The sequence below is a fragment of the Cygnus olor genome, chromosome 1 (assembly GCF_009769625.2).
Source record: "Cygnus olor isolate bCygOlo1 chromosome 1, bCygOlo1.pri.v2, whole genome shotgun sequence".
In the NCBI taxonomy this organism is placed as follows: domain Eukaryota; kingdom Metazoa; phylum Chordata; class Aves; order Anseriformes; family Anatidae; genus Cygnus; species Cygnus olor.
The window spans coordinates 184,194,939-184,210,027 of NC_049169.1; the positions used below are offsets into that span (position 1 = coordinate 184,194,939).

Here is a 15,089-nt window from a genome sequence, read left to right on the forward strand (position 1 = left end):
GAGGAGCCCCCGGTGGAGCAGGTGGATGTGGCCTGGAGGAGGCTGCGGCCCACGGAGAGCCCCCGCAGGAGCAGGCCCCGGGCCGGAGCTGCAGCCCGTGGAGAGGAGCCCACGCAGGAGCAGGGGATCTGGGGGTGCCAGAATCCCATGGGAGGGACCCCACGTTGAGCAGGGGCAGAGAGTGACCATGAAGGAGCGGCGGAGACAAAGCGTCAGGGACTGACTGCAGCCCCCAATCCTCTGTGCTGCTCAGGGGGAGGACATAGAATAGGGTGGATGGAGGCGGGGGGGGGGGGGGGAACAGTGTTTTTAGTTTGCTTTTCTTAGTGTTCTGGTCCACTAGTGATAGGTAATAAATTATATTAATCTCCCTGTTCTGAGTCTGCTTAGCCCCTGATAGTAATTGTGGAGTGATCTCCCTGTCGTTATTTCAACCCTTGAGCTCTTTCCATCATATTTTGTCTCCCTTTTCCTTTGAGGGCAGGGAAGTGAGAGAGTGGTTGTGGTGGAGTTCAGCTGCCCAGAAGGGTAAAACCACCACAAATGACAAATTCTGTGATGTTAACAAATGATTTTTAGAGAAAATCCTGCTGGAAGGGCTGTTGCCCCTAATGCGTAATGCTTGCCATTTGTGGTGGTCCCTGACTGTGTATGGGAACAGTCAAAGGATGCTGAGTCTCCTTTTCTTGGTGAGCTGCCAGCCACTGCTCCAGAGAACCATCAAGTAGCAAGCCTGAAAGCCCTGAACCTGCCATTGCCACTATTGGGCTTTGCAGGTGCAAGAAGATGAAAACAACAGCATGAGACCAAGGAAAAATGCTGCCCCACAGGCTCGAGGACACACTGTGGAGGGCAGGCTGCAGGGTTGCAGAGGGAGACACTTAGCGATGCCAGAAGCTACACCAGGGCTTAGTGCTGTGCAGATTCAAATCAGGAATCTATTTCATATATTTCAGGAATACGTATTCAGGACGAGGAAATACAAGTCCGGCTATAAAGGAACGGGAGACACATGCTCCTCACCCTTCTTTGAGCTATGCAATCTAAAATGAGCAAAAAACTGCATCTGCTTTTTTACACCATTTCTTGACATATTTAAGAGAACTGTAAGCCTTCACATAGGTGATGTTCAGCTTTCTTTTTCAGCCTTGCCTTTTTTTTTCCCTTTTTTAAGATGACATATGTTTAGTATGCTTTTATTTTCCTGATAGCCTCCCTCGCACCTGAGAGCAGATGAATCCTATATTTATATAAAACACAGAAGACTTTTTTTTTTAAAAGTGTACATGCAAGCTAGTAAAAGATCTGTGGTACGGGCTGACTTCTCTATTTTTGTGTGTTTTGTTCAGTTTATTTACATTTGAGAGTGCTTCAAAATAGCAGCATGAGACAAATCTCACTGCAGGACGATTGCTTTCTGTTTTTTTCACAAATACATTTGAGATATTGTCTGCTTCAAAACACTTTCAGTCTAAAGAGAAGTGGGGAACAGAGAAGGCAGAGAAGAGAAGCAGAGAACGGCAGCATCACCTCACAGGCAGACAGAGGGCTAAAGTCTGGCTCCAAGTGCAACAGATAATCCTGCCTCTGTTTAATTCTACTGATGTCTTCTTAAGGCCTTTGATGTTTTTTGTTGGCATCAAATACTACTCAGGAAAGGAGATGACAAAAGAGATGTTGAATTTCAGCTAGACTGGGTATCAGCCCATCGCCAGTGACTGAAAATTAGGAACGTCTGACAGCTATTCAGTAGCTGTCAGCTTCTGTCCATCTATCAATTAACACCACTGGTGGCAGCCTCAATGCAGGTGAAGAGGTAATGGATTTGAAGAGAGCAATGCTTACTTCTTCATGATCATTATTTTTAATCAAATCAAGAGCAGCATGAGGCAGCTGGAATTATTGTATCCTCAGTCTGTTAAATTAAGGAAAGTTACGGCATTCAAATGAATTATTTTTTTAGCCTCCAAAATCCTAACTATGGTTTTCAGGACTTGCTTTAAAAAAAAAGCAACTACTTTTTTTTCCTTTTTTCTCCAGTTTGAACATGTCCTTCAAAATTACTTCCTTCTCACTTCTCCTCCCCTCTGAACTTTCTCCTGTTACCCTCAAACTATCACCCAAAACATTTCAGATGCTTGAAATATTATTTGTAACAGTGACTCAGGTTTGATGCTAAGAAGAGTTATTTTAGAATTTTGGTTATTTAGTGCGAGAAGTGTGTATTTCAAGAGTACCTTGAATGATACATATCAATTCTGAATGACAAAGGGGATGTTTGTGAAGAATGTCTCAAGTAGGTTGTATTACCAAAGGCTGGGCTTTTTTTTTTTTAATTTAGTTTTTTTTTTTTTAAAAAAAAAAAAAAAAAAAAACTACATCTGGGCAAAGACATTGTGGAGTTACACATCAAACTAAAGCTGATCAAAACTGTAGATGTTCCCTAGAGAAAAAAGTGTTTCAGGATATAGAAATTGGATCTTACTGAAAGCTTCTCTAGAGCAGATGCTCGTACTTTTCTCAGCTATTAAAAAAAAAAAAAAAGTAGATGTATTCCTTTGTAAAAAGATATGTTTTCGTTTAGTTTGATAGTTCATCCTTCGGCTGTTATCCAGAAACAACTCTTCTTCAGCCACCTGACTCAAGAAGGTCTTCTAGATCCCGAAGGAAGGAACATGACATATCATGTTATCTCTGGCAGGGTCACATGTTTTCATTCACACTATTACAGGTACTCAGCTGACAGCTTTTGTAATAAATATGCTGAAACAAAACTTTCCCGAAGCCAGGAGTACAAACCCATGGGTGTGATGGAGTCATCCTACAGACCCAGGGATTTCCAGATGATTTTTACTTTGATCCTGGCTTGCTTTTAATTTTTTATTTATGTTGTTGGTATTTTATACTAATCATTAAAAAAAAGAAAGTTTTATCATTTTATAGCTTATAATAAAAATCAAGAGTCAGTAGGAGAAATAGATTTGGCTATACCCTTTTAAAGGATGAAAAAGTTAAATGCTGTATAAAGAAACGTCCTCAAAGTTAGTACTCCATTCACATAGTCTAATTTGAGAATCCTGATCTTTCCAATTAGGCAAAACAGTTCAAAAGAGAGATTTTCATTAAATCTTACGTTACACGTAGGTGCTGTCTAGATTAATCACTATGTGAAATTAACTGCCAAGATCATAGACGTCTCTGATGAAATGCAGAGCAAAATCCAACAGAAGGTACTTAGCCACCTTCCGTGGCAACAAGAAAATCCTGTTGGATTGCAGGGAATTGTATTATCAAGGAAATCTCGTCTTGTCTTCTGAGGTCTTGGGCATGTCTGCAATGTCTACGTCTGCAGCGCTTCTGTGCTTGATAGTTTGGACATAGCTGACTTGAGGTTGAGGTAGCAATGCCATCTTAGTGGACACCTGTGGAGATCAGCCTGTGAGGACCTGTCAAGCCTCTTCTTGTGGATATTACAGTTCATGAGCTCTTCTCTGTATGTTGTGGCTGCCACACGTACTGGTGACTTACTGGTGTCAGGTAATGGTGGCTGCTGAGATGGAAGTATAAACCTGACTTGAAGGTAGACTTTCTGCTGACATTTCTAATCTGTGGATGAGGTGAAAGCTCTGTATGGGTCTGTTAAGCCTTCTTCAGTGGGAGAGAGAGACTCTTTTCATATCATCATAGCTTTCTGACATAAACTCTAGGAAAGACTGAATTTTTAAAGGACAGTTTAGCACCAGCTGTAAAGAATGCAGTACTGATTACTTGGGATTTATCTCAATCAGTTGCACACTTAAGTAGAACCTACAAAGCTTTGTCTTTACTGAGGACCAACAATGAACATGGTGCTCTGCACAAACTATCCTCTTTGCAATGAAGGCAAAAATGATGAGATGTATACAAATAGAATACAAAACCAGAAGGAATTAAAAGGCAGGATTTGTTCCCTAAATACTTTGAAATTACATAATCTTCTTGAAACAAAAATTTTGTTTTGAAAAGGACATTAACAGCCTACAGGAGTAACTGAGACACGGTCAAGTGATTATCTGGCATCACCGTCTTCTAGCTAACAGTTGAAAATATGACCTACACATGTTGTTGTAACTTCTGTAAATCATTTTTTTAGTTTAGGCTGTTGCATGTCGTAGTCATGAATAAGTTGTGGTTGCAAAACAGCCCGCACCATCCCTTCTTCTAGTGCCTCTTTCCTCTTCACGCACACTTTTCTGTTTGGCAAACCACTTTTGTAGACAAGCAGCAGCATCTCAACATGTTTTATAGAGTACAAATACTAACATATCAACAGGCAGCTTTATGGCAGAGTATGATTTTAATGTAATGGCACTGACACTGGTAGCTTCTCAGACTGGCATTTGATATTTTAATTCAGCTCCCTCTCACTTTTTGTTTTTATTACTTAATAAAAAGGTTGCACTATCAAAATGACTTATCCATTGGAATGCTATCAATGTACTTTCTATTTACAGCATTTTCACTGGTTTATAAACATCTTCATACGAAAACCTATCTTCCATTTATCTCAGTAGATAATGGTATCCAGCTTTAGTGTTCTGTTTTGTGGGGACTTTTTCCTACCCTCATGTGTGTGCCAGGTGTTGCAAAAAAAAAAAAAAAAGTAAAAAGACAGGTTCCTGCCCTATTATGCATCCAAGCTCAGGAGAGATGACCACAGGCAAAGGAGTTCACAACAACTGAGCATGTGCCTATGTGTTCTCAGAACAGCCACAAAAATTTGTTATTGTTCTAGCTTTTTAATATGTATTTCACCTGTGAATTTTTGAATGGATAAATCTTTTTCGTGAGACGATGGGAGGGCGCTGTGTGTTAAGCTGATGTCTCTGACCCCTGCCATTTTATGAATAAAAGTGACAAGAAAGCTCTTGCCTCACTCAATAACATGATTAATCACAACAGTGATTTACCAATTTCATATGTCTTTATCTACATCAGGATTCCCTGGAGGAACATGTGCTGTATCAGCTAGTGAGAAATGCAGTGCAGATACTGGACAAGAATGAATTTTCAGAGCAGAATGCACAGAAATAGATTTGGAACAGTTTAGACTATATTCCAATACTTATTTGAAATGCATTATTATAAAATATTACAGATTTTATTCACATATTTGTCGCCATGTTGTTATCTGGTCATGAGGTGAATATGTAAGACTAGTGTCATGACTGTAAATGGAGTCGAGGAAGGTGATCTCAGTCAGCGTTTTTCCAGCTCCACAGCACCAAATATCAACTCAATTTGCAAATTTAATTTAACAATTTTTAAGAAATTAGAGTTGGAGGTGGAATGGCCAGCAGGCTATAAATGAGGAGATAAAAAAAGGAGAGAACCACTGCAGTAGACTGAGGAATTATTAGGAATTACCTTTTCTTCCTAGTTGTGATCTCTGTGTTAAACATTATGTTAATTAGGAATAATAAAAATGTGTATCCCTACATATGCAGAACATCCAGAAGACAGACAACATGATGTGCTGAGAGAGCTCATTCTGCCAGAACTTAAAGCCTAAGTAGAAGAACGATCGGGATGACTTGAGTTAGGTCAGATGTTGTGCAGAATTGTATAGAGAGCTGGCAGCAGAGCCCACATCACCCAAGTCCCTTTTCAGGTTGACTCGAGTGTAGACCTCTAACGGCCTTAGGACATCAGAGTTTAGTGGAGTTCTGTGCTTGGTATGAAATCCATCAAAACTGGTAGGGGGAGGAAAATTTTGATAATTTTTGCTTGGTGTCAACTATATACCAGTCCTCTAAATGCATGGGTTTGGATTTATCTTGCCTGACTTTAGAAGTCTACACTGCAGTGGACATTTCCAGTACATCATTGAACAGATGTTTTAGACAGTTGCTTCAGGATGATACAGCTTGTTCTACAACAGCAAGTTGGTTAAAATGAGGTGGAGAACTACTTCAAATGTAGAAGCCTGCACTGTACTTACCTAGCGACTGGTAAAAAGGATCTCTTCCCCGAAGCTAGTTGTCAGCTCTCTAGTTTCCTAAACAGCTCTCTTAGGAAGTCCTTGTATGCTCACAAAACCCCTGATAGGCTTTTAGGTACTCTGCACTTTTGTATCTGGACATGGATAAGGAGGTGAGCAAACTAATTTCATGAAGGCCTTGGTCCATTATTTTCCTCTTGATTTCACTTATTTCAGACAGCTAACAAAACCGAAACAGCTATCATCATTTTCATTTTTAAAAAATAAATGCAGTTGGGGAGAACATTGGAGCATAGCTTAAGCACTCTGGATGCTCTGATAGTGGCAAGTGAGTAATTTTTAGGGATTATACTACTTCATGTTTTCATCTAAAATAACTACTCATCAACATGGTACATGTGGGAAATATATCAAGTCAAAGACACCATTGCATCTATTTGTTTGTTTTCAGTTGGTAGCCTCAAGTTTCTCTCTTCAGGACAAAAATTGCAGTAGCAACTGGAAAAAAAAATAATTGAGAAAAAAATAATCCTGGAAATTATAGAGAAGAAGTCAATCCATAAGGAACAGGAACCTGTGCCTAGTGCTAAAAAGTTTATTAAAGTGTATCTGTTATCTTAATTTTTTAACATACTAAGAAAATCAGCTTGGTGTAAAGAGAATACAGAGCACAAGTCTTACTACGCAAGTAGCGGTCTTGAGGTCAGGGTCCATGTGAATAGCAGTAGTTTAGTATTAGTTTGTAAGTCATACCAAATTTGTTTAAAAGAAACACTAATAAAAACTTCAGAAGTTTTGAGACTCCAAGAAGCTCATTTTTGATGTCTTCCTGTATCCCTTTTCCTAATTGTTTTCAAAGAATTGCTAATGACTTTGGGTTTAGTCATAGATCGTACAGTTGGCCAGACCTATGTGTTGTTGTTTTTTTTGCTGAATATCGGATGCCCTTCAGTGAATGTGTCCATATGCTTGTGCTCTCCCCCACACACTTTGGACAGCATTTGAAATCAGTTCTGTTATATACAGACCATTGTCCTCTGTACACAAGAGAGTTTGTAGCCTGGATGAGTGGAATGGTTTTCTATAAAAGGATCCTATTTAAATACAATTACCATTTCTTGTTGTTCCTGTGGTTATACAAAACACTGCACCTCTGTCTTAACAGTGCCTTGCACAAAATGATTTTGAGATCTAATCCACTAATAGCACCTAATCTTTGTTGAGGGGTCATCATTAGTCGTGCAGTATAATGTATTTTATGTATTGATGTGTGGTATGTTTCTTTCTTGTAATGTGCAGGCCCAGTATTAGGCAGTGAGAACAATGTATTATGTAAAAAGTAAGGAAAAGTCCATTAAAAATGCCTACTGTATTATCCAAAGGAATTAGCATTTGCTAGATTGCCAGTCAGCCAAGGTTTTACAAGAGTTTATTGTCATTTTGATTTCCAGATGAGTCATTGGTATATTGGCCCCCAAAGGCACCTCGTTATGATTCAGTGCACAGCAGATAAAATTGCTTAGGCTTTCGGGGCTCCGTGGAAAGCGAGTGGGGGTTGCGGTGGCTCAGCGTTGTGAAGCAGCAGCATTATGCTTAATTGACACCTTTGATGTAGCCCTAAGACAGCACCTGCACCTCCCACTGCTGCTCTGAAGACGTCAGCCTTACGCAGAAAAGGCTTCTGCTTATGAATCCTGCATCGCATTCAGCTCACTCTGTGAGCAGCCCTAGCTATCCTTAACTAATCCCATTGCTTCTCAGTTTGGCTACAGCTTGGCTTAGCAGAGAGCAGGAATTCTGCTCGCTGTTGTCAGGTTAAACAGTAAGATTTTGTCCATGTTAGAACTCATAGAAGGTAAGTCAAATGCCTTGTTGATATCCTGCTATGTAAATATACTCCAGAGATTCAGAATTTGGGAGTCTAACTGTATATTTTGTTTTTCCTGATGCTGATAGATTTGGACTGTGATAGAATAGTGGCTTGTTTAAAGAATATTTACATAAATACGTGATACACGCTTTTTAGTGTTTCTATCAGTGTGAACATAATTGATAGCCTCTTGTGTGATTACTTTGTAGTAGAATTCTGTCCTCTGCTGGTATTGTTTTGTTAATTAAACGGGGTAATGTCACATGCATGCAAAAGATGCTTTACAATTATAAACACTGCCAGAGCTGAAGGGAACTGACTTATTTTAGAAAGTGATGCTTTGCTGTAAGTCAGACTTGAGAGGTTACGTCCAGTTTATTTAGACCTAGAAAGCCCTTCTGGGTTAAGGCTGAGGTGATGGTTGGGGTCAGATGGTAATGCAAAAATTTCTTCAAAGGAGTGAGAGAGGAACAGCAAACAGTTGATTTGTTCTTGCAAGCAGTACTGCTTTTTATTCTTGGTGGGTAGCACTTGAGGCTGTAACTAAATTGAATGAAAAAGGTTTAAAATATAGCAAATATCTGTTAAGGTTAACAAAGCACCTTGCTCTCCATCACTTTCAAGCACAGGAACAATACAGTTTAAGGAAACATGTTTTCTGTCATTGAGTAAATAGTCTTTTCAGGTTCATTGATTATTTGCTTGCACTCCATATAAAAATTGGCTTCATGAGCCAAAAACTCTGAGGAAAGCAGTTCTTTTATGAATTACCTTATTTAATGTTTAAAACATGAAAAAAAAGTTCAAAAAAAGAATGAGAAGGAATGAGATATCTTGATTTAACAGTTCCTTTGCTTTTAATAATGCCTTGTATTTATTTTTTCAATTTATTGTCCTTTTAGTGAATGGAACCCCTGGGTAGCCAACTTTCTACTCCCCGCTCTGGGAAGTCTCCAAGCCCATCTCCCACCAGCCCAGGAAGCCCTACGGAAACAGAGGGTAAGGAAATAAGGGAAGCTGATTTCTGAGTATGGCTGGGGAGGAGTTGAGCATAGCTATTATCAGATAACCTTCTCCCCAGTGATACCTTGTTGTTTAGAGATGTAGGATGGAAGAACCTGGCTACGGTCCTTGATGTGTTTTGTACAACATTATTAAGTGGGATACAAGAGTTCTGTGTCTGTCCAAATGCTAAGTATTACGGGAATAGGTTTATCCTTGAGGGAAAGTAGGGGATTATCTTTCTTCTTTTTTACAAAACTTTCTTTTGTTTCTAGTGTCTATTTTCCAAACATTTCTCAACTGAAAGGAAATATTCATGTCGTCAAGACTTTGTTGTTGTTTACCACGGGCATTATATCACTTGTAAAACCTACAAACAGCTTTGATTTTGAAGCAAGGTAAAATAATGTGATACACAGCCTAAGAGGCAGCACGAGACTTGTCAGTCACTTTGCTGGATGAGTTGTTAGCAGCTGTAGGTTCCCCATTAGCGTATGTATAGAGAATCTACAGCATACCTAAACATCCAGGATTACGGTAGTACCTATGTTACTGTTGTAATGCCCTAACAGAATTTTAGTCGTTCAACCCAAAAGGCTCCACATGCTGATTTAATTAATTGTATTTGTCAAAAGCGATGGGACAGATGTCTGTGTGTCTTCTCTTTCTGCTATTTCCTAAACTGTGATCAGTTTTCAATGAAAGATTCCCCAAGGCAGTGCTCTGTCTCACACTTCTGTTTATAAACAGAGTTTGAACACATGGCTTTTTCTGCCTTTTTAATTTTTAATAAAGACGATTTGTGTCTCTCTAAATAAGGGATTACATTACTGTGCTGACACTGCTTGGCTGTAGGGGCTGGTGCAGACCTGTTCCCCAGGTACCCAGACCAGAAATAGCTGGAGCATGGCACAGCTTCCTTCTGGCCTGTGTACCCTCCTTTCTGTCCCCGTGGCTACCAGGAAGCTGAGGAATTGTGCATGCCATGTCTTATCCGAGGCTGGAACTGTAGATTGCTTATAGATTTGGGGAGCTGACTCAGAAGTACTTGGTGATCTTGCAGTATAGAGGTAGCCAGGAGTGGCAGCTTGGGCCTTGGGGCAGTCGTGTGTCGTTGTCTGGTACACAGAGAGTTAAGATGTAAATGACAGTTGGGTAAGTAGGTACGAAATCTTGAACACCGTGTCTTCCACACCTGTTTGCTCTTATTCTAAGGCTTGTTAATGAATCTGAATAAGTTACTGAAGAGGGAAGAAAGTTCCAATGAATTATACATGGGTTGAAGTAAGGGTGTCTGTTAAGATGGATGATATCAGTATACAGTAGATCTTCATTGGCGGTAAGGCTGTCTGCTTTCTTAGTAACTTTCCAAAGCTTCCTTCCTCACCGCTGATGCTTCTCTTTCCGCATTGAAGAATGTTTTGCTGTTAACATTTGTAGATGGCTGAGTGGGAACCATGTGGTCAGCACCATTAGACACAAGGTGTGTTTGTCCACAAGGTCTCTGACTGAAAATGTGGGATTGAGGCAGATGGGCTTCATCTTGTCCAGGCTCCCTGTTGTGGAAAGTATTACGGATGCACAGGGCTGTGTAGTGGTAACATAATTACTTGCTAAGTGTGCAGAGAAAAGTATTGAAATCAATTACAGGAGAGAGAATAAATTGCTTAAGAGTGAATCGTCTTCTGAGTATTCATATCCAGTCCACTGACCTCAGTAGGGGACCTTTCATGCTTCTCTGACTTTTATTCTAGACCAACAAACAAAGAAAAAAACCCTGTCCTGCAGAAAACATTGGAATACAGTTACCTAAAATGCTATGGGCGTAAGGATTATTTAGTTTACAAAACACACAAAAACAACTTCTGCTAAGAAGTTAAGGGATAGAAACTTTACAAATGCTCGAGAATAATGTAGTTCCTTCATGTTTACTTTGTGAAAGTGAATGAGCTAGAAGTTCAATACCAAAAACATATTATTGTGTTGTTAAAGGTCATAACGTATTCCAATGACTAAATCAGCTGCATGAAAAAATATTAAACTGCACTTACTAATCTAAAATTGTTGTGTTGGCAGCCTAAATAGCATTTTGTTCTGTTTTAGTGCCATCTTTCGTACCTGATAAAATTTTTTTAGAAGACAGGTTATATTAGATACCATATTGTCAGAAACCAAATTTGAACCCAGAGCATTCTGCTGTCTTCAGCCACTTTATCTACAGGGCTGACTAGCCAGCTACAGGAGCAGATTTATTCCCTTGGAGATTATTGAGAGTTGGTATCATTTGATAGTCTCAGAAGAGGAGACTGATCTCACCGCTCCTCTTGTCCCCAAGTGCTGAGAGGTGAGGTGTCACTGCCCCCTGCCCAAAAGAAGAGCCTTGGCTGCTTGATCTGTGTTCTCAGGTTGAAGTTTTCACCTGGGTTCAGACTGGTCTGGGTTTCTCTCTATACATGGAGTTTGAGAGAGCAGCTGCTTTAGATCTTGAAAGATGCTGGGTACTGGGAAAGCCAGCTCAACGTTGTAATTTGTTTTCTCTCTGCCCTCTTTCTATGTGGTTTGAATCAGAAGAGTGCCTGGGCTCTCATGCCACTTGGGATGCCACTGGTAGTACGGGTCTGGAAAACTATAGGGAATGTTGGCTCTAACATAGCCTGATTCCCCTAAATGTCAGTGATCGGTCAGCTCTTCAGCATCCCCATCCGAGTGTTTTGAGGGAGTTGTAGGCTTGGTACTTCTGAATGCTCAGGGGTCTGGGCAGTGTTTTTCCTGGGAAATACAGGTGAGAGGAAGGAAGTCATGTTTTGAATTCAGAGGCGTGAAAGCAAGGTAATGCTGTAGGCTAAGGGATTTGTCCCTGTGAATAGTAAAGACCTGCAAAAATAGTACAGATGGTTAGAATTTTTCTAAAGAAAATATTCCTTCTAATTATGGAATGCATTAGGCAACTTAAAATAGGGATCACTCCTCTTACTGACATTTCATCATTCAACATTTAAAAAATAAATCTGGCCTTTGACACAAGGCTTTCCATTCCTGTAAATAAAGCCCAGAATGCTGCTGAGATACATGTACTACGATCATGAGAACTGTACTCTTGTAACCCCACCGAAAATTTTAGACCCTCAAATCCAGGACATAAAAGATGAAGTTTCGTCCTTTCTCACTCAACATGTACATGGCTGAGTTATTTCCATAAATTCAGAAGTCAGTGAAAGTCACATATATAATCTTGGTTGAAATTCAGTCTATATTTGGGAAGGCAGGATTTGAAAGATTAATGTCGTGGGTGTAATACAAGGACTTGAAAGTGAAACAGGAATCATTTGAACTTCTATGGTTTTCAGCTTCTGAGTATTTAAACTTGCACCCTGTGTAGTATAGTTATGCTTTCTTATAGCTTAATTATTTTTATTTTTGATAGGGGATTAAGATTCTTGTTTTTAAATTTTTATGTCCTTACTTGTGTATTTCCGAGGAGGATGAAACCATCTGAAATTCAGGCTTACAGCAGCTGAGTAGAATCAGTTACCATGCCGCACATGCTCACGGTTCCTGCCACAATAGAGTTAGGTTAATGATAAGGACTCAGAAAACATGACACAGCAATCCCAGTAATAAATACACATAAGATCATCCCTACGTGTATTTAATTAGCCTTTGTAATGGTTTATGAACTTAGTTCCACTCTCTTGTAATCAGTGTCGGTACTTCAACTCGAGAGGAAATGTTTTATACTTTATATCTGATTTTTCAGTGCTTTCCATTATTATAAGGATTTTTTCTACAACCTACAGGATGATAAAAAATTAGACTTAAGGCACTTCTTGCCTAATCAGACAGAGAAGTTGAATTCTGGGTATAAGGATTTTTTGAGTTGTATGTGGCCAAGAAGGTTGTACTCATTTAGCAAGTTTTGTCTTTTTATTAATATACGCAAAATACTAAATAGATTCTCCTTATTTTTTTATTTTTTATTTTTTAGATATACAGCTTTTTGGCAAAGTACAGGCAAGGAAAGTTCTTGCAGAAAAAAAAATCTTTCAAGGATTTAAAACTATATGAAAGGGCAGAGAATATGATCCTGAAATCTTGTGTGTGATTCTTTAAAACAGCCATATTCCCTGAATACTAAAAGTCAGTTCTACAAATATCTTCTTTGTAGATTCCAAACGCATATTTTTTTATATATTCAGAAGACTAAGCAATCTCCTGGAGGATGCTATTCAAAAGTTTGTTTTGTTAACCTCAAATCATTTTTTTTTGGTACTGTATTAGAAACTCCAAAACTGTACATGCACAAAAGAAATTTTAGCAATTAGCTAGTTTGTATTCAAAATGGAATGGGCTTGTCTGTTTGAAATTATTGTTTGGTCCAGATTTTTCACAACAAAATTGAAATTTGTTTAAGACTGGATTTTCAAAAGTATGTACCATGGCTTACTGTATGTACATGTGCCCATGTAAAATAAGCACTCCAGGTAGCTAAAACCCATTTAAGGGAATTAAAATCCCTTTTATTTTCCCTTTGGCTGCAAGTAAAACATAAACCTTTATAGATCATGTAGAGCCTTGTGAATTTGAAATTTGTAAATGATTCATTTTAGGTCCTTGTTTTATAAAATAGCTTTTGGATTATTTTTTTAAGTTATCTTCCAGTGATTAACGAAGAACAAAAAACCTAAAGCTGGCTCCATCAGCCTTCCCCTTCCTACCTGTTCTTGTATTTGCAGATCTTGCTGATGTTTGTCTTGAACTTGTTTTGCTGTACTCTGTAAACATGTTCTGTACTTAAAGGGTGCCCAGAAACAGCTGAAGGGTAGCAGAGCTTGGCTGGTGTGGTGAGAGGCAGAGAGCTGCAAGCCACGTGACTGCTCAGCACCTCTCTGAACTGTCAGCTGCGCTGAATTCACCCTAAAAAGATAGTACTCTAGCCCAAACCGCTTCTCCTCGTTGAACTTCTTTCATTCTGTGCTGCTGTGTGCCTTGGAGGAGGTTGTTGTGCTGTGTAGGTTGACTAGGGCAGTGTCTCATCCCCTAGCACCTCCGGCATTTGAGGATTATCTGATCACTCAGAGGATGCTCAGGGTGGGTGTTGAAAACTGAAGTGGATCCGTACACTCAGACTTGCTCTCTCTGCTGTCATGAGCTGGTTGCTTGGCTACCATCAGAAAGAGCCAGGACGGGGGGGATTTACATGCTGTTTTACACATACAACCCCCCAAAAGTGGAAAAAAGATACTATTGTCAGTGCACTACAGGTAACAGCAGTGTTCACTGTCAGCATTCGGGGCTCGAATGCTGCTGGATCCGTGGTATATGGCCAATGGGTGGCAAGCTTTGATTACCTTGCAATGTAAGGTAAGCATTTGCTTTCCTACTGCCATTGACAAACAGCAAAAGGGGAAATACATTCTATTTTAAAAAAAAAAAAAAAAAGGAAGATTCAATTCATATTGTCAAGTCTCCAAACAATTAGGAGACTCCCTCAAAAAGTCAAAGATTGTTTAATAGTGTTCAATGGGAAAGAATCAAAGGAAAAAATAATTGCCTCTTAGAATATCTTGTACCTTGAACTCCAGATTTATTTACAGCCATCTATTTGTTGACTAAAAAGTAATTGTATGAAAATAAGGAAAAAAAAAAAAAGATTATATGGAATATGTGTATTTTATGTTAAACGACATCTTCTGGTCCACAGTAAGAAAAGATTGTTAGACAATAGCAGTGCAACAAACCGAACACAATAAACAAATCTATACTGCACTTCATCTTACAGGACCTGTATCGCCCACTCTCCTCGGATGATTTGGATTCAGTAGGAGACTCAGTGTAAAAGAGAAAATGGAACAATGTTTATGGTTTGTGATTTGGTGAAGGTTTAACATTTTTAAAGAGAATAGCTGCTAATTTACAGTAATAGTGAATCACACAAAAGAGTTTTGCATATTTAATATTAAAAACACGGGGCCAAATTAATTCTAGCGTGCGGGGGTATTTTTGGCTTTACCACTGCATTTTAATGCAAGAATTTGTAATGAATGAGCCATTGAATATGCCCATCAAGTACAAAACAGCATTGTGCACACTTTAAGCAATGGAGATTGAATAAGGTGAATATAACGCACAAATCCATAGTGGGCACATTTATGAATAGCACTCTTTTTATCATCAGAGGTACTGATTATATGTTCTGTTTTTAACATAGGTATCTTTATTCATTTTGATACGAACAGT

General features: G+C 39.1%; 1 protein-coding gene across 1 annotated transcript in view; it reads left to right on the top strand.

The window, feature by feature from the left end:
• Positions 1 to 15,089, top strand: part of DCLK1 (doublecortin like kinase 1) — a 240,614-nt gene that overhangs the window by 166,615 nt on the left and 58,910 nt on the right. Inside the window, 3 exon segments of the mRNA XM_040569457.1 lie at positions 8,753 to 8,766; positions 8,768 to 8,833; positions 8,835 to 8,849. Of these exon segments, the coding sequence (XP_040425391.1) occupies positions 8,753 to 8,766; positions 8,768 to 8,833; positions 8,835 to 8,849 (95 nt within the window).